This window comes from Pleurodeles waltl, chromosome 4_1, assembly GCF_031143425.1.
Source record: "Pleurodeles waltl isolate 20211129_DDA chromosome 4_1, aPleWal1.hap1.20221129, whole genome shotgun sequence".
NCBI classification, from domain to species: Eukaryota; Metazoa; Chordata; class Amphibia; order Caudata; family Salamandridae; genus Pleurodeles; species Pleurodeles waltl.
The window spans coordinates 744,692,001-744,719,342 of record NC_090442.1 but is presented as its reverse complement, the minus strand read 5'-3'; the positions used below and the strand labels follow the sequence as shown (position 1 = coordinate 744,719,342).

The 27,342-nt window shown below is 42.2% G+C and overlaps 1 protein-coding gene across 5 annotated transcripts in view; it reads right to left on the bottom strand.

Moving 5' to 3' along the window:
* The window catches only part of LOC138288114 (NLR family CARD domain-containing protein 3-like), a 497,028-nt gene that overhangs the window by 205,027 nt on the left and 264,659 nt on the right, over positions 1-27,342 (bottom strand). For all 5 annotated transcript variants that reach the window (XM_069229362.1, XM_069229366.1, XM_069229365.1 and 2 more), the window contains one exon: positions 3,475-5,257. In XM_069229362.1, coding sequence (XP_069085463.1) covers positions 3,475-5,257 — 1,783 coding nt within the window. The remainder of the gene's footprint in view (positions 1-3,474; positions 5,258-27,342) is intronic.

Genomic DNA, 27,342 nt, shown 5'->3' with positions numbered 1-27,342 from the left:
CTACTTAGAATGTCCCTCTTGGGTGGGTCCTCAGATTCGATGTGCAAAATTCCAGCAGGACTCCTCTGCATCGTTTACTTCATCTTCTGGCCACTGGGACTGCAACTGGACCCTGCAGGAACTGGCAATCTGCAATTTCAGTGACGACTCCGCTCTGCAACATTGTTTCTCTGGCTCCTTCCAGCAACTGCAACATTTCACCCGGCTGTGCATCCTCTGAGGGCAACGAGTCTTCAGCCTGCACAACAAGTCAGAAGGTCAGGACAGTACCCTTGTGCACCAATACTCTTGCAGCTACCAAGGCTTGTTTGTTCCTCCTCCAAGGGATCCTCAGGCTTTGTGTAGCCCCTGCCTCCAGCACTTCTTCCTGCAATGCACAGTCTACTGCCTGCTGTTCCAGCATGTGCTGAGAGGGCCTCGCTGTGACTCCTGTGCCTGCTGCCAGTTGGTTGCCTGTGGGGGCTGCCTCCTCTTCCTGTGACTCTCCCAGCTGCTCAGGGTCACCTCGGACTCCCCTCCTTGAGTCAAGTCACCTGGACCTTGCTAGTCCTCTTCATCCTTGCAAAACCATATTCTCCAACTCTTACATTTGCCAAGGTTTGTTGGTGGTTTTCCAGCACCACTGACCAATTGCAACACGACCACCGACGTTGGACATCACTTCTGGAACTACTTATCGGCTCCTGTGCTGCACTGCTGACCGTCTTCATCCACTGTCGACCTGGTCCTGCATCCACAGAAGGGTGGGTAGTGGCTCCTGCCACAACTGGACACTCCATCTCGAACTGGACTTGGTCCCCTTCCTTTTCCTCTTCTATCAGGATCCACCTTTGGGTTCCTCTAGTCTTGTCTGGGTCTTGCACAATTGTTTTCTAAAGTCTTCCTGTTGGTTTTGGGGAAAACCAGGTACTTTCCTCTGCTCTCCTGGTCTCTGGGGGTCACTCTGGTACTCACCTCTTGAGGTTCCTAGTTCCTCAAATTTAACCTACAGCTAACAAAATGGCAACTGGTGGTATAGTTGTACTTTGGTTCCATAGTACAATAAATTACCTTTTGTTCTGTAACACTGTGTGGTTCTTTCATGTGTGTAAGTGCTGTGTGATTATATTGGTATTGCATAAGCTTTGCATGTCTCCTAGATAAGTCTTGGCTGCTCATCCACAGCTACCTCTAGAGAGCCCTGGCTTCCTAGACAATGCCTACACTTCACTGAACCTGGTATAAGGTGTTAACACCATAGGTGCTCACCACACACCAGGCCAGCTTCCAACGCCCATTATGCATGCTCTCTATATACTTAACTTTAAATCATTGTGTATATGCAAATAAATACACCTCAACCTTAAACAAGAGACAATTCAATTAGGTGCTACCCATACATAACACATAAATACCAAATAATTTGTATTCGTTCTACTCACTAGACAGCTTGAGGAATGTGGACTTTTGTTCTGTTGATATTTTAACATAGCCATGAGTGTTCACAAAATGTGGTCAAATAAAATTTAGCTTTTTTTAAAAGTTCTATTACATCAACTAAGGAAAGAGATGTGGTCTTGAGCTGCTGGTGAGCCCACCTCATTTTGTTACAGCCACTACTTTCCATTAAACCGAGAGGTTTATTCTTCACACTTCAAGTCTACACGTCAATGTTTATGGGTGCATTTTCTGGGGCACATTAGGACTTTTGCCCCACACACATCCTGGAAGCATTTATCATTATAAAGATCATGCTACTTTTCATCAGAAAAGACACTTTTCCAGTAAGCCTTCAATGCTTTCTTTTCTGTGTATCAGACATGCACAGGACTCGCTTGGTACCAACCATCTTGCAGACATCCAAAGCTCTAAGGTCAGGCGGACACTCAAAGTTCCAGCAGTGCTCAGTGTCTCAGGGCAATGCACTGAAAAAGACAAAAGATGTGGCTTTAATGTACTAATGCATGAAAGAACATGGAGGCATATATGCCTTTTCCATGTATTAGAACATTAGAAGGATTTATTGACCTTCCAAATGTGTACTCTAATACTGCCTCGCCGCTAGTGTGCAAACTGGTAGCCCTTCCATCACTGTTTACTACTAGCTCCCCCCGAAGCTCGAGTATAGTTGCACCTGTATGATACGATGTCTGTAAACCACATCACTATCCCTTTCCCACAAACATTCTCATCCCAATGACCCCATTCTTCCATTGCCTACTTATGAAGAGCACAACAAACACACCAACCTCAGGGCTTTGAAATATTATTCCATGCACATTACCTTTAACACACCCAAAAGCAACCTCGGGACATCACCTCCTCTCAAACCAGGCGCACATCTATTACATATCACATCAACAAGCAGATTTATAGTTTCGGAATAGAAGATGGAAGAATAAGTATTCTGCTGCTGTTGACATAGCCAGAGCCACAGCAACTAGATTTCAATTTGCTAATCATAAGGGTCTGCATATTTACACAGCAAATTCGATATCTTATCCCCTGCAGGATTGACAATGAGAAAAGGATTGACAATGAGAAACACCTAGTGTCCAGAAGGAAATTGTTTGGCTAGCACTGTCATATTTTTAGATGAAATGATTTATAAAGATATATAAATGGCAGTTCCAGTCCAAATATATGTGTACTTCTGGATACTCAATCTGACTACACCTGCAAGTAACATGGTGTTTTCAAGGTTTCAGGGTAAAAGAGATATTTAACTAAGAACATGTTTACATTTCAAATCTGGAACTAAAAGTGGTGAAGGTGGAAAGCAAGATGACATCATATTTTATTTTGAGAGACAGGACACTTCTCTGGGTGGAGTATGTAGTAAGAAATATCAAGTGTAACTGCAGACCTACCTTGCTGCCATGTTATGTTATGTTATGGGCATTTATAGAACTCACAAAACCCAAGGGTATCAAGGCGCTAGCAGAAACCCGCACAAGGTGGAAAGACGCCATTTAATTCAAAGCCATTCTGGGTAAAAAGCAGGGTTTTCAACCATTTTTTAAAAACAGAAAAAGTTTCCTCCTCTGCCATGTTGAACGGCAGGGAGTTCCATTGCTTGGCAGCTGCCACGGAATAGAAGACATGAAATCACATATTTTCACCAAGATGTGGCTCCTGCATCTACATTGTAAAATGTCCTTGAGCCAGACATGCAACATTAAAATTCTGTGGACCAGCCACAGCTTTGGAGGCAGGATGCTGTCTCTTTTGCATCAGTCCCTTGGCTAAAATAGTAGTTTCCCTTTTTAATCAAACTTTCATAGCTCAGAGAAAATTGTTGTATCTCCCTAAATCTCAATCTGCAAATACTGCAATAGTCCAAACTAAGAACTCATTTCATATGCAAGGTTATAGTACAAAGATAATAATTATTCTTTTCTTTAAATAAAATAAGATAAATACTCAGCTCTGCCATTTCATTAAGTTAGTTAAAAAAGGCATAGAAGAAAAATTCTACTTCAATTATTTACTTACATGACATCTTTACACATGCACATAATGGTTCGAAGCTGTTCCAGCGTTGTGTCTCTCAGCTCACACAGTCTTAGATCCATCACTTTGAATGTGGAGTTTTGACAGCAATAACACAATGCTTCCATGTCTAAAGAGTTAAGTGGTATATTAAACAAATTAATGCTCTCGATGGAATATGAGATATCCTCCCTCAGATCAGGATCCTGCAATTCGAATGCGCAATGCATCAGGTTGAAGAATTGTATTTTTCGAGGGTTCTTTTCAATCCAGTCCTGAAACCAATATTTCAGAAACACCTTCCTATCTTTGCTGAGAGAAAGTGGCTGGGACAAAAGGCTATTGTTTTTGTAAGACAGAAGACCAAGGAAAAATCGTATAAAGTTCTGACACCTTTTCCAGTGATCAGAGGTAAGTTTATGAAGGAGAGGTACACTTGAAACGTGTTGCATCTCTCCAAAAACTAAGGCATTCAGGAATTTCTCAAGCTCTGTCTCTCCTTGGATTTGCATTACACAGTACAAAGCAGCAAACATGTCCCGTATGCTGGCATGTCGGTATTCAAGCTTGTCTCCTTTAATGTCTCCTTTGAAGAAGAATTCTGAAAGATTTTTCAAGAGAGCTTCTGTCTGTGAACAATCCACTTTTTCTTTTTCCTTTGTTTGCTGCAATTCAGAAATAACATTATTGTGTACCTCAAGATCCTTTTTCTTTATGTCTTGCACTCCAGAAATAAGATTCTCGTAAGACACCTTGCACAGGTGATGGATAGTATTTTGAATGTTTTCTGGTACTTCGAATTTTTCAGGCATTGCTTGATCAATGTGTCCTGTCTCTGTTAATGTGGCCTTCACACTAATCTGCAGAAGGGAGAACATCAATCTGCTGCTTGTGGTCAGTGATCCCTTATTCTGGGTACAGTCTCCGTTCTTGTACACATGACAAAGGGTATTGCTTAGGAGGGGGATTGATGCCAAACTGGATAAGTTATGTTTGTGGATAAAGTCCAAGATAGATGTTGAGATGCTGTCCATAGGCATGAATTTCTCGCAGTACTCCTTGACCTGATCCTCATTGAATGCTTCCAGTATAAATGTAGAGGTGAAATGTTCTAGGATTTTACACACAGAACTCAACTGAGAAGTGACTAAAACGTTTGTGTTTGGGAGAAGCTCCTTGGATATGACTTTTGATATCAGGGTGCTTATATCAAGGGGTGTGTCAATATCAATATCACACGTATTATTGGGTGGTGAGTTGTCCTCCAGTTCGTGATTAAACTCGTCCAGGCCGTCCAGAATGATGAGCACTTTGTCTTTGACGAGCAGCTCAGTGAGCACTGCAGACAGCTCGGGGCACTTCTTTTCTACGAGGCTTCTTGCACTTATTTTTTCCTTAATTGTATTTAACTCATTTAAAGTCATATAAATGATACATTCATAGCAAAGATCGTTTTGCCCGGATGCCCATTGTTTCAAAAGCCCTTTTGAGAAGCAGCTTTTTCCAATCCCAGCATCTCCGGTTATCAGCATCCGCTCCGAAACCAGCTCCTGTGTTTTATGAGTGAACAGATCTTCTGACTGTACAGTGACCTCCTTCTCGTTAAACGCAAACTCCGTGTACAGTTTCTCTTCATCCGAGCGTTCAATCTGCATTTTTCCACTCACTGCATGAAATGTTCTGGGCAAGCAACCATCTTTTTCTTCTTCAGCTCCTACAGTGAATGCAATTTTACAACAGCGTTCTTTTGTGCTAAGGACTTTTCTTCTGTAGGACTTAATGGCACCTGCAAAGAGAAAACAACTTTAGAAATATTTTTCCATGTTAAGTACTCAGGTTCACATCTCTGCTGACCAATATAGAGAACAGATTGCGAGTGTACAAAATTACGAACAAGGATAACGTCATTCATTTCTGAGAATGTTGGTACAGGATTAAGGAAATATTAATATAGATTCAAAAATAGTCAACTTCATCCAATTCGAGAGTGAGCAATGGACTCATAATGATAGAAATGGAGAGCTGGGAGGGGCGTCATTAATCCTTTTGTAAAGTACCCTGCACTGGTCTCAGGTTACCTTTGTTTTTACCACCGCTAAACTTTGTAGATCAGTCGAAACGTTTAAGCAGATCTCATGGCATCTACTAAATGCAGTGAATGTGAAGACATTTTAACCCCTTCTGTGCCGAGGACGTAGTGGTTACGTCCTTCGGCACAGTGCTGCTGTGCCGAGGACGTAACCACTACGTCCTCGGCACACAGCCCAGAGGGAGCGCTCGCGCTCCCTCTGTGTGCTTCCCCCCACGCCCCCCAAAGTCAGGGATAGAAGGGGAAGCACTTCCCCTTCCACCCCGACCCCCCCCCGCCCTCCCTGTGAAGTCAGCACGCGAGCGCGCGCTGATTAGTCACAGGGTCTCCCCCATCCGATTGAAAGAGAAATGCTCAGCATTTCTCTTTCAATCACTGGGGGAGGCCCGGAGAGGCTTCAAAGGGAAGGAAATGTATTTCCTTCCCTTTGAAGTCTCTCCCAGGGTTTCAAAAGCCAGATTGCTTGCAATCCGGCTTTTGAAACCCCACTAGACACCAGGGATTTTTTATTTTTTTGGGGAAATTGACATAAGGGAGCGACCCCTTGGGCAAGGGTCGCTCCCAGGGGGGGCATTTTTTTGGGAAGGCCTTTTCTGCCCCCCCCCGGGGGCAGAAACCTCTAGGCACCAGGGATCATTTTTTTGTTGTTGTTTTGTTTTGGTTCTGTTTTAGGTGGGGAGCGACCCCTTAGACAAGGGTCGCTCCCCTAGGGGGCAAATTATATTTAGGCCATTTCTGCCCCCCTTGGGGGCAGATTGGCCTATTTTGATGATGCCAATCTGCCCCCAAGGGGGGCAGGAACCACTAGACCCCAGGTAGTTGGTTTTTTTTTACGTGAATTTCACGCAAGGGGAGCGACCCCTTAGGCTGCAAAGCTCTAGTGGCAGTTGAAATTATAAGCCTTTTCCTGTGAATACTATGCTGAGATATCCACCATCAAAGTTATAGGTTTCATAATTTACATATGATGTAAAAAAAAAAAAAAACAAGCAATAGGGACACTTCAAGCTGTTTCTAATGTTTTTTAAACATTTTTCTGAAATCCAAGTAATGTGAGTAAATCAGTAACAAATGTGAGCCATTTACTGCGTTGAAATAAAAAGTCACTGTTTAGGAATATTATTATGAGACTTGAAAAGGTCCTTCGAATATTCGGAGTAATTGTCCTACTATGAGGGTCATAGAATTCTCATCTAGCTCTTAGGCAATGAAATAACGACAAACATTTTATAATGTATATAAAAAGACGTTATCGAGAGTGTTTGATCAACTATTCCTCAATCTTGCCTGTCTGACAGTCACAGTTATACGTTGGTCAGTGAATCTTCGTTTAACAGCTTCGGACCAGAACTGGCGACATATTCTTGCCTTACATAAAGAGATAATATGAGCTTATTGATTACTGCCTTTATTCATTATCATTTATTTAATACACATTGTTGCCAAGGACAGAAATGGCCCAGGTTCTGCGTTTAATTGTGCAGTTCACACATAACTGCTCTCGCTTTGATTCTCCTCATAAACAAAGCTTTAAAGATTCCATATGCATTGTGAACTCCAAAACATTTTGGGCTTGATTCACAAAGGTAATTTACTACAAAGTGGAAATTACTCAAAAATGTAAGTTTACCACTTTTCAGTATTTACACACTAAGCGTTTGATTCACAAAGAAAATCTTACATTTTGTTGAAAATGTACTGTTTTTTGGTATTTACAATCCAGGAATTACATTTTACTAATAGTAATTGTATACCTGCAAAGTCTTCCCTTTGTATATGTAGAGCCTCCTCCACGAGTGTGCAATCTTCACAGTAGTAAAATTAGTATTAGTAAAATTAAACTCGTAGTTTGTGAATACCCCCCAAAATAGTAAACTTACACAAAAGTGTAAGTTTACATTTCTGAATCAGGCCCTCTGAGTGTAAACCCCTTACTCCTCCCTAATCCCACCCCCTTTGTAAGTCTGCGCCCTTTCCCACCCATGGCCTCCAGACACACCCCACACTACTAAAATATAAACTTACTGTACTGAGACTTCGCAGTTGGGCGGAGAACTCCACAAACATAAGTATAACCACATAGTTTGTTAAAAGGACTTAGTAGTATTGTTTGTAGTACTACGAAATGCAGTTTGCGAATCCAGTCCATTGTCTTTTTTTGCAGCTTGAAATGTGAACTACACTGACTTCTACGTCTTATACACCTACTATAGTCATAATGTGCTTATGTTCATATAGTCAATGCTTCGCTCACGTGCACTCTACCCAAGTAGCAGAGAGTGCATAACAGAGTATAGACTTAATGGTGTGAATGTAAGGACTTCACGAGAGAAGCATGAGAGTTTGTAACTCCCATTCTGCTTGAAGCATGTACCTTTTAAAAGTGCCATGGAGCTAAATTATATTTTTCAATCGCTGCTGCTGGTGGCCAGTGTATTATATTTAACACGTTTTAACATAAGTAAACAAAATAATTGATAATTCCCTGTTGGTAGGAACAAGGCATATGCAGTTTGTTGTGTGACCTGTTTATTTGCTGAGACTGTTTTGAACTATTGATTTTATAATAAGCTACAAACGTTTACTGTGAATGGCAATAACCAGCTTTCATTATACAAACAGCAATCTGGGTTCCTTACCTAGACAGTACTTGAATACTTTCCAGAATGGGATGGCTGGAGGCACGCACAAGCTGATAAGCCTCCTTGGGCAAGGTTAAAGTACATCATATAGTCTGCCATCGATCAGAAAAGCTACATCACAGTGATTATGTGCGATTTTGTTCCCACTGGCAGCACACCACCAATGTAGGCTGCAGGCCCAGCACTGGTGACCCTTGACCAATTTACCTCACCATATGGGATCATGTTAAAGAACAATAAGATTTAGAACAATGACACAGACATATCCTACCTAAAAGATGAGCCCTCCACTATGTCGAAATTACACGTGAGGGAAACTAGTGAAATGAAGGTAGCAAGATTTTGGTGAGGTCAATTTGTTGTAAATATAGATGTAAATTTGAATTGGAATTATTTAGGCTTGAAAAGGCACCACCAGAAATCCTGCATTCCACTTTGTAATGCTATCCTTAGGACCACAGAATGTACAGTATCTCTGGACCCAATGTAGTGAAGCCATTTTAGTGATGTTTGTGGGCACTTTTTTTTAGCAACTAGGCCTGCTGCCTGTGACCTTTATCCTAGTGAGATTTCATTTTATTTTGTTTTATTCTTTTAGAAACAATCACATTTGTGGTCATGTTTTATTTGTCTTTATCTTGCTGCCCTTTCATTTTAGAAAGCATTTACATTTCTTAGCCTGACATTCTTTCACTCTTTGCTTTATTCAAGGCTGCAACACACTATAGTTGCCGGCACAGAGTGGTACACTGCATCGCTAACATTTCACAGAAACATGCATATTTTTACATGGGGACACTTTTCTCAAAACACTAGCTTTTAAAAAATAAAAACATCTCTCTGTCCCCTGCACGCAAGAGGGAGGTTCCAGCCAGTTGACCGCTACAGCATGATGTTTGACTTCACTACAGCTGTTTGCTGAGGTTGCCGGTTCCCTGGCCTATATGGGTCAGGTGTCACTACTGCCTTACTCAGTCATGGGGGATGATGTCTTCCTGGGGGGTCCTGAAGGGTGACTTAGGACTTATCATGCTGAGCTCTAATATAGAACATTAGTGGCATAGGTAGGAATCATACATTTTGCATAGTGACAGTATGGTAGGACTTTTCTTTTGTTTCACTTTTCTTATCACCATTCTGTTTTTAGTATGTTTTATCATCCTAATTATTGCAGTACATGTCTTTATATCCAGGACCCAGTTGATTCAATAAAACTTATTGAACCATTCTCTGCTTCTGTTTGTCGTTTGCATGTGTGAGATGAATTTAACTGAAAGAGGAGGATAAGATCTGATCCACCACGATTTCCCTGAGAAGTCACAATGTCATGCACCGGTTGCTACAAAATCACCCCTGCTTTTGGCCATTTGTGCGGCGCTACTAGCTGGCCAGAGATGGATTAGGCTGACAGCTGTCGTATGGTGTGGGACCAAACTAAGTTCCCCACAATTCAGTGGATGCTGCCACCCAAATCCAGCAGCCTCATTGGTACGGAGCCAACGCAACACCAACTGATTGAGATTCCTGAGAGAAAGAGATGGTGAAACGCCCGCTTGATAGGAACCACTCTATCAGTGTTGCATCAGTCAGCTCCACTGTATCATTATACTAGGGGATGGTCTTATTGCAGCTTTGTCTTGGTGATCTGTTGTAGGATTTCCGAGTACTTAGATGGAATTTGTGCAGTAATAGCTGTGGGATCCAAGATGTATAGAAAAGTCAAACACTGCAGACAAGCATCTGTGTAAGCAGGAAGGCCTATGTAGCCTATGGCTGGAAATGAAATGTTGTACCTTATATGTGAATTAAGGTCTGAGAATGCAACTGAAGGTTTTCACTGGGCAGCATTGGCAGTATACGTTTAACCATCAAAAAACCTAGAATTGTTCTAACTTCCTTTGGAAAACTCTGGTCAAGAGCCTGCCTCAAGATTATACAGATGGCCTCTCTGCATCATGCTGCACTATTTCCGGACTGGACATTTCTAAGCACTCACAAGCCTTTCATATGCAAGTTGAGATTGTGCAGTTATGCTTGGCATTAGCCTTCCAACATTGCCCACTGGATAGAAAGCCCCTAGGTAAAAGCTGCATAGAGTAATGACCAAGAGAAACTGCTCAGTGCATCATATGCCTTTGCATCATATGTCCTTACATTGAGCCTTGGCGGTTAATGGGAAATGTCTACCATCTTGTGTTTTATTGACTTGGAAGTGATCTTCATTGGGTAGCGTTAAGCAGTGCATCGGTCCTTGAGGAACAATATTTCCAGAAGACCCTCTCAACAGTTGAATCCTTTTATACCCTTCTCACTACTGTAGTTTTGCTTTGGAACAATGAATGCAAATGAAGAGAACGTTGTTTGCTAGGCTTAATGCAGTACCTAAATCCCATAGTGTGCATTTGTAGGTTGCTCCCTTTTAACCAAGCCTTGCTGAAAAGACCCTTTTATAATTTGGTTAGGCTGGATTTCCCAGGAGCGTTTATCATTCATCCAAAGGGTATTGAATGCTAAAAGTAGCAGAATGTTAACCCAGTGAAAAAGGTCGAATAGAGGAGCTATGCATAGATATAGATGTAAGAACCAGACTTTTTACAGAACACTCTTAAATAGATGTTTTTGTCACAGTTGTTCCTACTCCCATAGATGTTCCTTGTGTTTCATAGGAACAGGAAAGATGGCTGATGATGATATCACATAAAAAAATCTCATATATTAACAAGTCTCAAGAGATGAAAGTTGGCGTTTTTCCACCAGAGTTGCAATGTGGTGTTCAAAAAAGAGCTTATCTTTAAACCATACCCCTAGTTTTTCCACAGAATGAGTGGGAGTTGGAGAGGCTCTTAGTCTATTCAGCTTGATAAGATGAATGCTGTCATCTGAGAGGTCTACTTCTCTAAGAACATATGTCTTGCTGCCATTCAGCCAGAGGCAGTGCTATCCATGTGTTAGGCACAAGGTGATGTTTTAGTCAAACCATCTGGCCTGCCCAATCAAATATGTAATTGGATGTCACCTGAATATTCGGAACTGAAGATGGTTTTGTGATAGCACGTGGGCTTAGAGGTCTCATCTAGATGTGAAAGAGCTTGTTTCAGTGCAAGAAGTTGTGCGAAGACCTGTGGATGCTGTAGATACTGGGCTCTTATACTCTTGGACCCCTCCACAGCTTTTAAGACTACTGATCATAACATTTTATCTTTAGGATGACAGAAATCTCTGTTAAGGGAACTGTCATCTTGGCTAAAATCTTATGTTTTAGTGACTACCAACAAATAATTTGTTTTCCACCTTTTGCCTCTCCTGTGGAGAATGTATTCCAGGGCACAGGAAGGAATTATTTTGTCTCCTCTACTTTTTAATATTTACATGCTACCACCAGCACAACATCTGCACCAAATGAGGACAAAATTATTTTATGGATGCAGAAATCACGCAATTCATTTTCAGTCTATAACCCAACTAAAGCCGAAGCAGCTTCTGTGCTACCAGTCAGTCTTTCAGTCAGCAGATGGTGGATGAATGCAAACTATTTGAAGCTAAACCCCAACAAAACAGAGTTATTACTATCCTCTTGCAAAACAAAGACAGATAAACTGTGATGGCCCTCTTTTATGGGTACCCCATCCAATCTCCTAGTTTAGCAACACAAGGATTCATATTGACTGAAACCTCAGACTTGCGATGCAAGTAGCTAATGTCTGTAAATCTTGTTTCTCTCAGAAGAAAATACTTCACAACATGTTGCCTCTCCTCAAGAACAATCTCAAAATCGCTGTTGTGAACACTGATCAGTCCAGAATTTACAATGGAAAATGTTTTAGCGACCCCAAAACAACCTGTCTCTAACTAATTCAAATGCAGCACCACATCTCCTTAACAGCCTAAAGAGGTTTGCTTCAGTCTCACATAGTCAAAGGAATCTTCAGTGACCATCTATTCTGAATAGGTTTCTCTTTAAATCTAAAGAATCATACATAGGGCTCTATATGCCAATACGCGTGGGTTCATGGCAAAAAATCACCCAGAACAGTCTTACTACACAACTGCATTCTAGACAACAATTTTCACTTGAAGTCTCAAGATATCACACATCACCATTTGGAGGTTCTGTTACTCCTGGCAAGGCCTAGAATGACCTCCCTATTACTCCCCAAGGTTAGCCTTCACTATTATTTTTGAGAAAGCTTATCAAAACATGCTTATTAAATCAGTATTGTTTCATTGCCACTTCTAACTAATATCCTGCAATTAAGGGCCAAGGTACCTCTGGTGAACGTTGCATTCTTTAAATACCATAATTATATACAAAGAGTAAAAGTGACAGAAGAATCTGGAAGGACATGAACATGATCGCACATGACTGTTGAGGAAGATGATCCCCTTCTAATGTGTTGGCTTCTGTTTGATAAGAATAATTGGAGCCAAAGGAGGACCTTGATAATGATTCCTTGGCATTTCTGCAGATAGTCCTCTAGTAATTTTTGATCCACCAAAACTCATATGGCACCAGTAATTTAATAAGGTTCATAACTTCTGACTGGTCCTCACCCCAGTGAAGTGGTCACGTGCTCCCAATTATTGATTTTATAGCCAAATTGTCTAGAGAAAGTATTGAACATTGCATTTTTTGTCACAATGTAAAAAGAAGGAAATAGTGTAAACACTTTCCTCAAGCATATCCAACCAATTGCACTAGATGGATCTTAGCACTAACTTACCACATTTCTAGTTCTTAAAGTATTCTGTCCCACTCTCTTACCTAAAAATGCAGGCCTACCTTTCAAAAACAGAACATTAAAAGAATTCCCAGATACCTTCATCTGTAACAATGAATGAAGTCCTGCAGACGTTGTCTGAAAACATGTCATATTCTTCTCTTACAACACACAATATGTGGAAGGAGAGCTACAACAGTAATCTAAGGGCCAAATGTAGGAAGAAATGGGTTTGCGACTCGCAATTTGCGAGTTGCCAACCCATATGCAGGATGGTGTCTCTGACACCATCTGCGAATCGCAAGGGGGTCGCAAAGACCCACCTCATTAATATTAATCAGGTGGGTCGCAATTTGCGACCCCCTTGCGATTCGCTGCACCCACAGGGATGGTGGCCTGCTGGAGACAGCAGACCACCATATCTGTGACTACTTTTTAATAATGCAGTGGTTTTTTTTTTGTATTGCAGCCCGTTTTTCTTAAAGGAAAACGAGTTGCAATACACCCTAGAAAATGAAACTTTTTTGTCTCATTTTTTTCAGACAAGGCAGTCGTCCATAGGACCACTGCCTGCTCTGAAAAAATATTTTCAGAGTCATTCACAAAGGTGAAGGGGTCCCATTGGGACACCTTCCCTTTGGCGAATGGGTTAGCACCCACTTCACATAGGTGCTAACTGTGAATTGCTTTACGACCGCGTTCGCGGTCACAAAGCAATTCTGCATTGCGATGCGAATCGCAAATAGGAAGGGGAACACCCCTTCCTATTTGCGAGTCGCATTCCCATTTTGCGAGTCAGTAACCAAATCACAGACTCGCAAAATGGGAATGAGCTTCGCGATGAGCGTTTTGCACCATGAAAACATTTTGTACATCTGGCCCATAATGTCTCAAACTTTTAAAAAAGCCATATAAATGGAAGCTAACAATTGCTATACCATTTGAGTGGAAGCTGAAAATTCCTCCTGGCACCTCATTTTAATCTGAAGCTACCCTTTTGATCTATAAAACAGTAAACTCTTGAGTCAGGCATCTGACATTCATTTTGACAAATGTGTGGGAAACAAGATGCGCAACAAAATAACAGACCAGCAGAAAGAAGCTTGTCATTATTATAAGGCTGATTCTCAAGATGTCTTGTCCTTCAAGCCATACTTTGTTGCTTCTCTGCTGATGACCATGCTGTCTATTACATAGGCAGGACACCGTAGCATCATAATGTATCCATGCTCACAGATAAGGAGGAGGACAATATAATTATTGAGATCATCTACAAGACTGAGAGCACTACACAGTTCTAGTCTGTAGAGTGCAAGAACTGCACCCCCCATAGCTGCACAAAAAGGGCAAAGAAGAACACACAGGAGTGGTAAGCCATCTCTAAAGCCTACAGCTAGTTGCTCTTGACACAGTCAACACTATTTCTAGTTCAGTAAATACCAGTATCCTTATGCATCATTATGCTTGGCTCAGGGTGTCATTATTCCATCCTGAGGTTCTGCAGCAGACCATAGGTCTGGTGTTCAATCCTCAGAATCTGTTTTAACCACACATGAACAAGATGCTTGACAAAATAAAAAATATACAGACACCAGAAGCAGAAAGTAGGTTTCGACAGACAGCAAATCCATAAAGCATCCAAAGCACCTTCCACCATTCCTATCCAACAGTACCAATTGCAGCAGTCCTTTCAGGAAGGTAAGCAGCAGGTCAAGCAGGGACAATGCTCCAGGGGCAGCTTCTGGGATAATGAGTGCACCAAGGCCAGAGGAGTCAAATGTAGAGGCTCCTTGGCTAACAAGCAATGATCTGTCTCTTGTCTCCTCACAGACAACCCAATATCTGTGGGGTAAAGGCTGAGTTTAACTTTAGATCAGTAAGCGCTCTCTACAATTACACATGGCTACTGTCTAAAACTGCATACCAACCCTCCAAATTACCACCCTCTGGATACATCAGCAAGGATTACCATAAATTGGTGATGGAGGAGGAGCACACGTTCCTCCTCAAGGAAGCAAAATAAATTGTACTAACAAATCAAAGGCAACAAAAAGTATACTCTCTGCACTGTCTCATTCCCAAAAATGAAAAAACATTGCAGCCGATCCTCGATTTCAGAGCGCTCATCTGCTGCATTAAAACCAATCAGTTCAAAAGGAAGACTCTGCAGAACATCATCCCAATGCTCTACGTGGGAGACTGCATTGACCCTCAACCTCAAGGATGCCTAATTCCATAAGCTCATTCTCAGCCTCACTGAAAATAGCTCGGATTTGTGGAAAATAGAGTTGATTATCAATTCAAAGTACAACCTTTAGGGACCACTACTGCCCCCAGAGTGCTAATGTCTAGCAGTAGTAGCAGTTCATGTACAGCACAGTCACTGATTACACTTCACAATCAGTGTGAAAAAGTAACACTTGTGTCCGCAGCAAACCCAGGATTTTATAGGAGCCAGTCGCAATACAGTCACAGGCTAGGTATACCCCAGAAAAGAGAGTGAGGGCATTTTAAAGGCTACTTCCCGTTTACCAGAAGCTGTATCCTCTAACAAAGAGAAAGATAATGAAACCTTTGCGGATGATGGTATCCTGTATTACCTTAATTCCAAACGCGAAGTTAGACATGTGCACACTACCAGAATACCTTTCCCGAAAGCGGTCACAGGCAACTGGGAAATGGAGAGTTTAAGTGTTGGTGAAGCCCACCTACAATTGCCGAACAAATACTACTTGTTACTGGTCAGGCCTTTTTTAACCCATAGCTACAGATGACTACCAATGTAGATGCCTCTTTCATGGGCTGAAGAGATCACACATGCAGCCTCACAATCAAGGGTCATGGGGCCATATGTGTGAAAGTTTGGCTTAGCGATTTCCAAATAGCGAATTCGTTGAAATCACTATTAAGGAATTACAAAATGAAATGTACTTAAGAATGTATTCCTCTATGATTTCTACAGATTTGCAATTGCAATTAGGAAATCACAATTTAGGAATCACTAAATTGTGATTTCCTAATAGGAAATTCCAAATTAGGAAAAGTCAGTTTACTTTAGGTTTGGGTTCCAGATGCAGCCATACCTACACCCCTTTCACCCACCTGAAAAACCCTCCCATGGCCCAGAGAAGCATGGAATGCTCCCTTCTGCCAGCACACCACCTCTACTTTTCTTTCCACACTTACTGCCTTACTCCCACTCCAATTAACCACCATGTAGTAAATCAAAGCGCATTTGTCCTCAAAATAGGGACAACGCATGTGGATTTGGATATGCTGGGCCCATTTGTTATTCCACATTCTTGGGAGAAATATCTGTAATAGACAGATTTATGTGCAAGGATACTGGCCAGGAAATGTTATTGCTGTTGACATGGTATTCCTGGACATATACCCACCCACCTCATAGCTGGGGCCTAAGTGGCATGTATTGCTCATCAACTCATATTAGGTAGTGTGATGAAGGTTTTCTCCCTAGCCCAGGTTTGACTTCTGTTATAGCACACGGTATTACGGATACTGGTGAATAAGCATGTGTAATTTTGAAAATAGGTGATCGTATTTGACAGATTAAGGTTTTTGATGTGGTAAATTATAGTGCCCCTGTAAAATGGATAAAGCATTTCTGCGACAATGCAAGAAATTTCTTGACAGACATGCAGTGGCTGACAAACTGTGTCACTATAGTGTGGAGAACCTGGGCAAAGCATGGGGTATGGATTATCTTACCAAGCATTATGGTAGGATTCACATTGGATCCTTTGTTAGTTGCCCCAATTCCAAGCTGTAGTTGTTGGAAGGTCCTTAATATGGCACCACTTACTCTACTTCCTCTCATTGGTAAGTCCCCATTAGTATTTTCAATCCATCCAGAGCATGCATACAATTGCTAGGTGATGAACAGCCTGTGGTTCATCACGTCACAATGCATGACTAGTCCAAAGGTCCGATTTGTTGGTGGATGGAGTAATCTCCTTTGGTTTAGAGGAGGACTTAACCTCCACCAGGTCAAGACTACTCTGCCCACCAAATTTGGATATGGCCACCAAGTCGGAAGTCATTTCTAAAACATTGTCAGCTGTTTACAGTTTGGTGTATGGCTCAATTAACTCGAGGGAGCCCTGCACCAAACTTTTTTCTTTGTTATTTTCAAACAAAAAATCCAGAATCTAGATTTTCTGTTTGAAAATAAAAAATGAAAAGCTTCCGTCACCATGGGAGTCCTCTTTCCATGGCGAGAGGAGAATTTAGAAGTTTTCACTGCCCCTTACCACCACGGCGGTGAGGGGCAGTGAAAACAGACCTCTGACTCCACCCATTCATCTTAGGTGGTCTCAGGACTGTAAAGTAGTGCTCCAGCGGTTTTGTGGAGGCAGAGAACCCTGTACTTCAGTATGCCAATGACCCGTTTAATGATGGACCTTGTTGTCTTATGTGTCCTGTTGTACTGCCTTTCACTTCTGGTTCTTGGAGTCAAGTATGGGGTCAGTCTCCAAGAATGCAAGGCATATGCACTTTCTCCTTAAAGAGCATGGGAAGGATAAACCATTAGGTCACATTACACAAACAGTTCCGGCCAATAAATTAATTGAGTCTGCAATTCTTTTGCCAAGTAATAATCCATTGCGAAATTTACCCTGAGACAGTTGGTTATGTATTCCACTGTGGCGGAATATGAATGTGTCATAGGTGCTGCCTGGAAATCTGCATACAAGGTCAGGTATGATGCATGAGACATCCCACATTACCTGCACATTGTGTGAATTGGTGCTTTTCACATTTTTATATATGAATTCATTTGCACAGGGAGACATATTGCAATATGTGTGGCATCAACACAGCCAATTACACTGGGAAACTGTGATACCCTGTCTGTGACAAATATTGGGGCATATTTAGTAAACATATGTATTTATTTACTTTGCTAATCATGATGTCCAGAAACCTGTGACAAAACCTAGGAAATGCACTTTGTGACACTCCTCCTGCCACTGTTATGACTCCCTGGTGGCTGCCTGAAACCAAAAAGTGCAGACAAAACCATACCTGCACATGCCGTGGGACTGCATTGCATCTGACTGTTGGGGTCTGTAATGACTCAGCCATTAATTCCAAAATGATCTCACTAATGAGTCTGTACTTCTCATATATCTCCTCCTCACACTGTTCAAAAAGGATAACCCTCACCCTAAATATCCTTTTCTGTCTCTGCCTCCCAGCCAAAGTTCTCATTCTCCTCACCAGGACATACAGAGACGCCATTCTGAATGAGCCAGAGCAATTTTGGGTGATTTTTTTTTTGTTTGGATCTGGTTACCACTCGATCCACATTGATGGTAACTGCATTTCCCAAATGCCCATTTTGCAACTATTCACAGTAACAAAATCCTTTGTACATAGTCTTAGCGATTCCCTATTTGGAACCCCCTGTTTGTGATTTCTTATTTAGTGATTTCGAAAATGCGATTTCTACTAGATAGAAATCACATTTTGCACCACCACAAATGCCTTTCATACATACCAAAATGGAATTTTGCATTTCATAATGGCCAAAATAGCAATTTGCATTGTTAAGAATTGCAAAATGCCTCCATACATATGGCCCACGGTCCTTGCAGGAGCACCTTGTTCCATTGATGTGTTAGTGCTCACTATGGTAAAGATAGCTCTTCAAGCCCTTCAAACACAAATTCACACAAAGTGGTTCTCATCTGAACAGAAAATATGACCATCATGCATTAGATACAAAAAAAGGGGGGGGGGATCAAACTTAGTACAATTGTATTAACTAAATCAGGCAATCTGGCATTGTACAATTTGTCATAAAGAATCCTTGCTGGAGGTACGCCTTTCAAAGTAGACAACCACTTTGTATATCTGCTCAGCAGGAGCCATCAACAAACCCACGAATGAGAGCTTATCTCCCAACTCTTCAAGGAGTACTTCAAACTATAAATCACACCAACAGGTGACCTATTTGCCGCCCACAAAAATGCAAAAAGCCAAGATCACATGTACCCTGAACCAAAGTTCCTTGGATCAGCAGTCTGGGATTTTTACATATGCCTTTCTCCTGCTACAACTGTTTCTGTATGCAGTCAGAAAAATGCAACAAGTGCCAATGACATTACTTCTTATAGCCCCAAAGTGGGTTCGTAGTTCTCTCTTTTATTAGAAATCCATTTGCCATCAAGATAAGTTACAACTGTGGCCGGATCAGCTCAAATAACATTGGAGCACTTAGTACACCCCACCCTCAAGGCACTCAACCTTGCGATTTGACACTTAAGGTCATAGAGTTTGAGTATTCACAGCTTCCAGGGGAATGCAGGCTCATCTTAAAATAGGCTAAATGTCTATTACACAAGCTTGTCATGCAGCTAATGGAAGCAATTGTACTTAACTGGAACAATATAAACACACGTCCCTTAGTCACAGTGCGAAATATTATTTCATAGGTGTTCATCTTCTGAAATCAGGGACTGACACCTTTGAAATGCGAGCACACTTTGCAGGAATAGCCACGTGGCTGAAACAGAGAATTCCAGTCTGAATTTCACGGAAGATCTTTAATGATTCCTTCTAGTCATGGCATGTTATTGCTGTCTTTACCATGCTTAAGGGGCACCAATTTGAGACCCTCCTTTTTTTACTTTTATATCATCTACAGTTCCTCTTCTGGAGGGAGGTTTCCCTTTTGACTATCAGCTCTCTCAGTCAAGTGAATGAACTTCAAGCTTTGTCAGTCGAATAAACGTTTGTATATGTGCACAGAGACCAAGTACTCCTTAGAACACACCCTTGTTTCTTGCCAAAAGTAATCTTGCCCTTCCATGCCAACTAACCCATTGATTTGCTTTGCTTTTTCCCACAACCGCAGTCGGTGGCAGGAAGAGCAGTACATGCTTTGGATGTTAGAAGAGCCCAGCTGTACTACGCTGACCATACTTGGGCCATTAGAAAGACCAAACAAGTGTTCATTGCATTAGTACAGCAACATCTTGTGAGCCCTATTTCAAACCCTACCCTTGTTTGGTAGATACTTAAATGCATTCTGATTTGTTATGCCGAAGTCAAACACATGCTACTTTCGGTAACTGGGGCACATTTTACTCATAGCAAGGGAGCCGCAATAGCATCTGCTCACATTCACTAAGCATTACTGTGTAGATATGCAGGTCCGACAAATGGACTAAGAACACTGTGCTTTAGGGTGACCACCCGTCCGTAAATTTCACGGACTGCCCGTAATTTCGCCCTGCCATCCGTTGTCCATGATGGAAGCTTTAACGGACGGCATTTGTCCGTAATTTCATCCTTTCACCTAAAGGGCAATGGAGGCAGGACGAAATTACGGGCATATTAGTTTCCCCAGCAGGTTTCAAAGGCAGGGAGTCTTGTGTGCTCTGAGGGAGGGAGGGGCAGACGGATAAGAAACAGACCTTCTTGCCAGGGGGTCTCCTTCCTTAAAGACATGCAAATGTGCCCAACTGGTAAATCTGCAAAGGGGCTTGAAAACCTGCATTGACTTTACTAAAAGGAGTCACTTGAAGTTTTCTGGTGGCAAAGATATTTCTTTTAGAGAGGTATTGTAATGGTGTTCCAAGGTGATCTGTGGAGTGTGTGGTTTTAATTATATTGTATTTAATATTTAATTATAATGTATATTATTCAAATCTGTATTTGAGAAGCACTTTTTTGTATTTAACCGAAATGTATTTGCGCATTTTGTAGCAGCCTTTCTTATTATGTAATTGTATTTTTCACAGTTCTTTCAGGTACTTCGGTACCTCATAGTACTAACAAACATTGGCAAAGCAATAGGTCTCATCTACAAAAGAGTGATTGTCTTTGCTATTGTGTTTTAGCCATGTTATACACCAGAGTAGCTGCTGTTCAGCATGGCTTAAAGTTAGTGGCATAGTTGTGTGGAGTGGAGTAGAATGGCATAGGAGCAGTGGCGTAGAGCCCAGTGGTGCAAAGTACAGTGCAGTGGGGTACAGTGCAGTTGTTTAGAGTGCGTTAGCGTAGAGTGCAGTGGTTTCGAGTGCAGTGGCATGGAGTGGCGTGGGACAGAGTAGAGTGGCATAGAGTGCAGTGGAGTAGAGTGGCATACATTAGAGTGGCAGAGAGAGCAGTAGTGTAGAGTGGTGCAGTGGCAGAGTGCAGAGTAGACTCACGTTGCAGGGAGTGCAGTGGCGTAGTGTAGAGTGGTGTAGAGTAGAGCAAAGTGCTGTAGAGTGGAGTGATGCAGAGTAGAGTGGCATAGATTGCAGTGGCATAGAATGCAGTAGTACATAGTACATTGGTGTATAGTACAGTGGTGGAGAGTGCAACGCTGCAGAGTAGAGTGTCAGTGCAGTAGAGTGCACAGAGAGCAGTGGCGTAGAGTACAGAGTAGAGGGCAGTGGCATACAGTGCAGTTGTTTAGAGTGCATTGGTGCAGAGCGCAGTGGCATAGAGTGGCATGGGGTAGAGTTACATAGAGTGCAGTGGAGTAGAGTGGCATACAATAGAGTAGCAGAGAGTGCAGTAATGCAGAGTGGTGCAGTGTCATAGAGTGCAGAGTAGAGTCATGTGGCATAGAGTGCAGTGGTGTAGAGTGGAGTATTGTAGAGTGGTGTAGAGTATAGTGCCTAGAGTGCAGTGGAATAGAGTAAAGTGGTGTAGAGTGCAGAGTTGCAGAGTAGAGTTTCAGTGCAGTGGTGTAGAGTGGTACAGAGAACAGTGGCATAGAGTACAGTGGTGCAGAGTAAAGGGCAGTGGCATACAGTGCAGTTGTTTAGAGTGCACTGGTGTAGAGTGCAGTTGCATAGAGTGGCATTGGGCCGAGTAGAGTAGCATAGAATGCAGTGGAATAAAGTATATAGGTGCAGAATGCAGTAGTACAGAGCAGAGTGGTGTAGAGTATAGTGGCGGCCAGTGCAGTGTTGCAGAGTGTCAGCTTGCAGTGGTGTAGAGTGCATTGAACTAGAGTGCAGTGGTCAGAGTGGTATAGAGTACAGTGGCGTAGAATAGATTGTTTCAGAGTAGAGTGCAGGGTAGAGTGCAGTGGAATAGAATGCAGTGGCACAGAGTGCAGTGGCATAAAGTAGATTATTTCACAGTAGAGTGAGGTGGCTTAGAGGGGAGAGGTGCAGGTTAGAGTGGAGTTGCATAGAGTGTGATGGCATAGAGTAAAGTAGTGTAGAGTGGCATGGCATAGAGTGCAGAGGTGCAGAGTAGATTAGAGTGATGTACAGTGTATTGATGTAGAGTGCAGGGGCATAGAGTTGAGTGTTACAGAGTAAAGTGCATTAGCATAGAGTGTATTAGCGTAGAGTGCAGTGGCGTACAGTGCAGTGTTGCAGAGTGGCAGAAAGTGGAGTTGTGCGGATTAGATTGGTGTTGCCTAGACTGGAGTGGTATGGCGTGCAGACGAGCAGAGCGCAGTGGTGTAGAGAGGCGTAAAGTGCAGTGGCATAGAGTAGAGTGGTGCAGAGTAGAGTAGAGAGGCATAGTGTGAAGTAGCATAGAGTGCAGTGGCATAATGTGGAGTGGTTCCGAATGGAGAAGAGTGCAGTGGCATGGAGTGGAGTAAAGAGGAGTGATACAGAGTAGGGTGCAGTGGCGTGTAGTGGTGCAGAGCAGAGTGGAGTGCAGTATGGATGATATGCTAACACACTGCCATTACAGACAACACATTTTTGATTGAAATGACGTTACATTTGCACAGATATACAGTTTTTTAAATCAAACTATACTGTGCACAGACGATGATGTGTGGAAATTGCATCACCTGATGCAATGATTTGTTTTAATCATGTAAAGGTATTTGTTTCCAGCACAGTTCAGAATTAACAAAAATGTGCTTGATTTGTACTTCTAATTCTGATGTATTCTGAAGTTTATTTAAATGTTGTCATGTGATAGAAAAAACTCTTTCCTAACCCCAGTATCCAGCAAGATTGTCGCATAAATCCTCTCACTTTGAAGTGACAGAAAGGAAAGCAAACACTAAGTTCCCACCGAAGACAGAGCCTGACATTTGATTTTGTTCTTTGAATGCACAGCAAATATGATAAGACAAGAACAAAATTTACATGCCTGTTTACAGAAAGGGAGCACTCAGCAGGATACTGTAAATAAGGTTTTGGCAAGGGAAGGGACAAGTTCAAGCTGCATAGCCTAAAACAAATAAAGCCAGCAAATTGAAAGCAACAAATTGTGAGTTACAAACCACAAGGTCAATGGCAAGCAATGGGCAGAATGCATTCACAAGGAAGCACTATGAATTTACTTAAAGTGACAGCTGTGGGATACTTTGTGGGGAAAGTCCAGTATTTTAGTCCATATCTTGCAGAGGTTTGGCTACATCAATCACCCAGGTATCATGACGAGAAGACCTGGAGTGGTTTCCATGTTGCAGGATAGGTCTGTACACCCATTCTATCAGTTTGCCACCATTTCCTATGGTACAAAGCTTCTGGCACACCTCTTGTAGGGTTAGTGCTAGGTGGCAGACATGAAATAGGGCATTTAATGATTATTTAAGGTGGTTGTAAGTAAGGAGTTGACCGGGGTGAAGATGGTAGTCTGCCACAAGGGTTTGGAAATTTAGTAGCTCACTGTTCAGAAACAAAGTCCCCAATTTTAAGATACCTGCAACATGTCACTGTGTCGCGTGGGCTCTCATTATCCTAAATGAGACTACTGGATTTCGAGGCAGCAGGATCGATAACGGTGTGGGGGACTGAGTCTGGCCCACGTGTAAAGAACTCTGTCACCCTAAATCCGGTTTTTGCTCCGGCTAACTAGCAGTGCCTCATTTCTCCCATGGGGAAGAGATGATTGGGCAGCCGAGCGCATGACATCTTTGGAACTTCTCAGGGAAGTCGTGGTCACTCAGATCCAAACCAACTCTCTCATTTACAATATGGTCTCATATACAAATGACAAAGACAGTATAAGTTTTATATAATGTTTTAATAAAACAACTGTATTTTAGATATTAAGGCGTGAGCCGCAATAACCAGCACAATACAACATAGTAGGATTGAAATAGTCACCAGGAGAGTAAAACATAAGAACAAAGCTATCATATTGCATATTATTTTCTACTCTCCCTCTGCTTGTTCTATTTAGAGCACAGCATGTTAAGCTTCTAGCTTGCCTTTCCGAGTCAAAGGGGAGACATAAGCCCTCATACCTGAGCAAAGGCCTGTGATCTGGTTCAGCATCTGCAACGAGGCAGTCAGCGTATAGTTGTGGTTCCCTGGTCGGAATCTCCCTCTTGAATGTATTGGGACAAGGAAGCTATTTTATAACTAACATGTCATCATGATCACAAAATGTCCCTACGCAGGAATGCCAAATCTAAACTCCTACCACGTCTATCGGCAATGTACCAGACTGTATCCTTGACTAAAGCACAGAGTGAATATGTTATGAAGAACTCCAGTGCTGAAGTAGGCAAAACAGTGTGATATGAATAAAAAACAACACCGTAGAACTGGCCATTTCGTGAAATAACAGTACGAAGCCTAATGAAAAATATTTAGAGCAAAGTGCACAGAGGCTCTAAGCTGTCAACAAATGAATAAAATACATTCAGGGCAAAGTGCAGAAAGGCCTAAAGCCTGAAGCTAATGCGCAAAATATACGTAAAACTAACCACACTACACCCTCCCCTTGTCGGTAGCAAGTGGTTCCAATAACATGAAAACATGCCCCAAAAGATAAACAATATATATTTTGACAAGGTAAGAAGACAACAAAGTCATAAATTTAGGAAACATGTGACGATAAAGCCAAATTCAATATAGTGTCAATTTAGCCGAAGGGAAAAAAAAATCCAATTGTCAGACAGAAGCAATCGATAGTAGGAGCTCCTCCACTTCGATGTATGTTAATATCGGAAGTTCCACGCCACAAAGTACCATGGAGCAGGTGTGTTCCAAAGCCCCAAAACCATCCAGGGCGGCACCCCGTGCAGGGCCAATAAAAGAGACAATACCATCTTCCTCCAGGAAGGGAATCTCATAGACCGCCTCACGAAGCAAACGCAACCGTAGTGCACAAGTCTGGGAATGAGCCCTAATCGGGAACATCAACAGATCAGGATCAACCACTGGAGAGCGCTGCAGTGAGAGACAGAAAGCCAGTGCATGTTCAAACGAGCACAAAAGGCACCGAAACACGGGTTGTACACAATCCAAAACCGGTCTGAATGACAGAGACCAGTCACACTCCAAATGACCCAGGAGTGTAGCTCCAAAACGCTGCATGATGCGTTCACGACACAGCTGCGCTGACGGGAGCAGCAATATAGGATCTCGTCGTGGCGGGACAGCCATTGCGAAAAAATAGCAACAATAGCAAGACTCCAGCCAATAAAGCCAAAGTAATTGGGAAACCCCCAAAAATGCTTCCGAAAATAGAGTGTATAGCCGAAGGTATCAAACCGAATATGGAAGAGAAGGTGTGAGCGAAACCAACACCAACGGCTTTGAAAAAATGAGCAATACCAGCAGTGCTGGATGCATTAAATATACGTCCCACAAGTTCAACGAAGTGACTTGGAAAGTTAGTATTCAAAAGGGACTGTATCTCCGCCGACGACCTTGCCACTTGAATCGCGTAGGTCTCGCTAGCAGATGTAAGGGCCACATGCTTTTGAAACAATAAAGCTTTTAGCCGACTCAACTTGTCGAAATCAACCTTGGAAGTAGCAATATGAGGCCAGATGTCCGCTACCTCCCTAATATGAGTGGGGGGAAACAACACATTCCCACAGCACGTAACGGCCTTGTTGACAACGACAACGTAAACTATTCCTGCACGCATGCCACAGCAGCGTTCGCTGTTAAGAACAATGTAACTGCCGTTAGAAAGCACCTGGAAAGTGTTTTTAATTACCAGGACTGGAACTCCCTTCAGATAAAAAGCTAAGTTAGCAATCGAAGCGTTACACGCTCCGTGCAAGGACAGCTGTTTACAAACCATGGAATGGCTGACAGAAGCTTCGCATTCGCTACCGCTAAGAAAAACCTCCCTCAAACCATTAACACATCTGTATTGAAAGGGAAGCTCCCACACCTCGTGTATGTAACTGTCTCCCAATAGTTCATATCTACCCCCCGGAATGTGCTTCAAACAAGAAGTAAATTGCAGAGTGGAGATAGGCAAATTAATAACCCCATGAATCAACCATTCAGCTGACGGAATCTCAGCCACCGTAAAAGGCAGTTTCTCTAATTTCTCAATATTCAACATAACATACGTCGCTTCCTTTTTAGCCAACTGTTGTTGACGAGTCAAATTAAAGGAGACAAAGTTCTCTTTGGCGCGAATGTGCTGCCATGGAACGCGACCCGCCTTCAAGGTCTGAAGAGTCCAACCCAGCTGCATGACGGACCGTGTCTGACTCTGCCCATGATATAAAGAAGACATGTCTGATTTAATAATGTCAATAGCAGAGGAAACAATGCTGACAATTGTGTAAACACGGTCAGAAAGGGTATGCATGCCATTATCAACAACAGACAAAGCCTGTATCAGAATATCTTGATCAATCTGCCTCAACCGGGCAGCAGCCTCCTGTTGTGAAAGTTTCCAAATCTCATTATATACTTCGTATAAGAAGCTTTTCCTCCGTGGCACCTTGGGACCTGACAAAAAATCTTGTAAATCAGTACCATTAGACAGTAACTTGAGATGTGACTTAACTGCATCCAGCGTGGAGTACTTCAACCATTGTTGACAAAGCTTCCCCGCGCTGTACGTAGTTATTATATCAGCATGTTCTGGTGAAATGTAACAAGGGTCTGCCCTACTAGTCCTGAACCCCTCTGAAGAGGTGACAAAACGTTGATGACACTGATTAGTGTCTACAGGCCACAATAACCACCCGCCCGGATGTAACGATGAAGTGTTAAGCGTACCATTCTGGACCCAATGCGTAAATTCACTAAAAGTAGCATTCACATAGTGCTGCCAGTTGTTTAATTTGGAAGGGACAGGGATACTAGGTAAATTCAACTCTCTAATTGTCGCCAAGCCCAAACAGCTAGTCTGTTGTACTGTGTCATTGAGGAAAATCATCTGTACAGGGATAAGACATGCTCTAAATAATGTATCCCTGCCTTGCATTTGCCAATGTTTTGTACCCCAAACACTTTTCAAGTCAACAGTTTTAAACCAGTATTCATACCCCTCGACCGAAAGTTTAGATACAAACAAATTTGAATACAATAATTTAGTATCGGTCAATAACAGTTGCTTATCAGAATACGATGTAACTTTAAAATAGTAAGACTTAGCATCCCGTTGATTATGCCCAGAAAAATATGCAAATTTATCATAATACGTTTTCGAACTCCCTTGTGGAGGAGTCGAGCAATGTTCCCATTGCACATAATTAAATATGGACTTAGGGCTACTA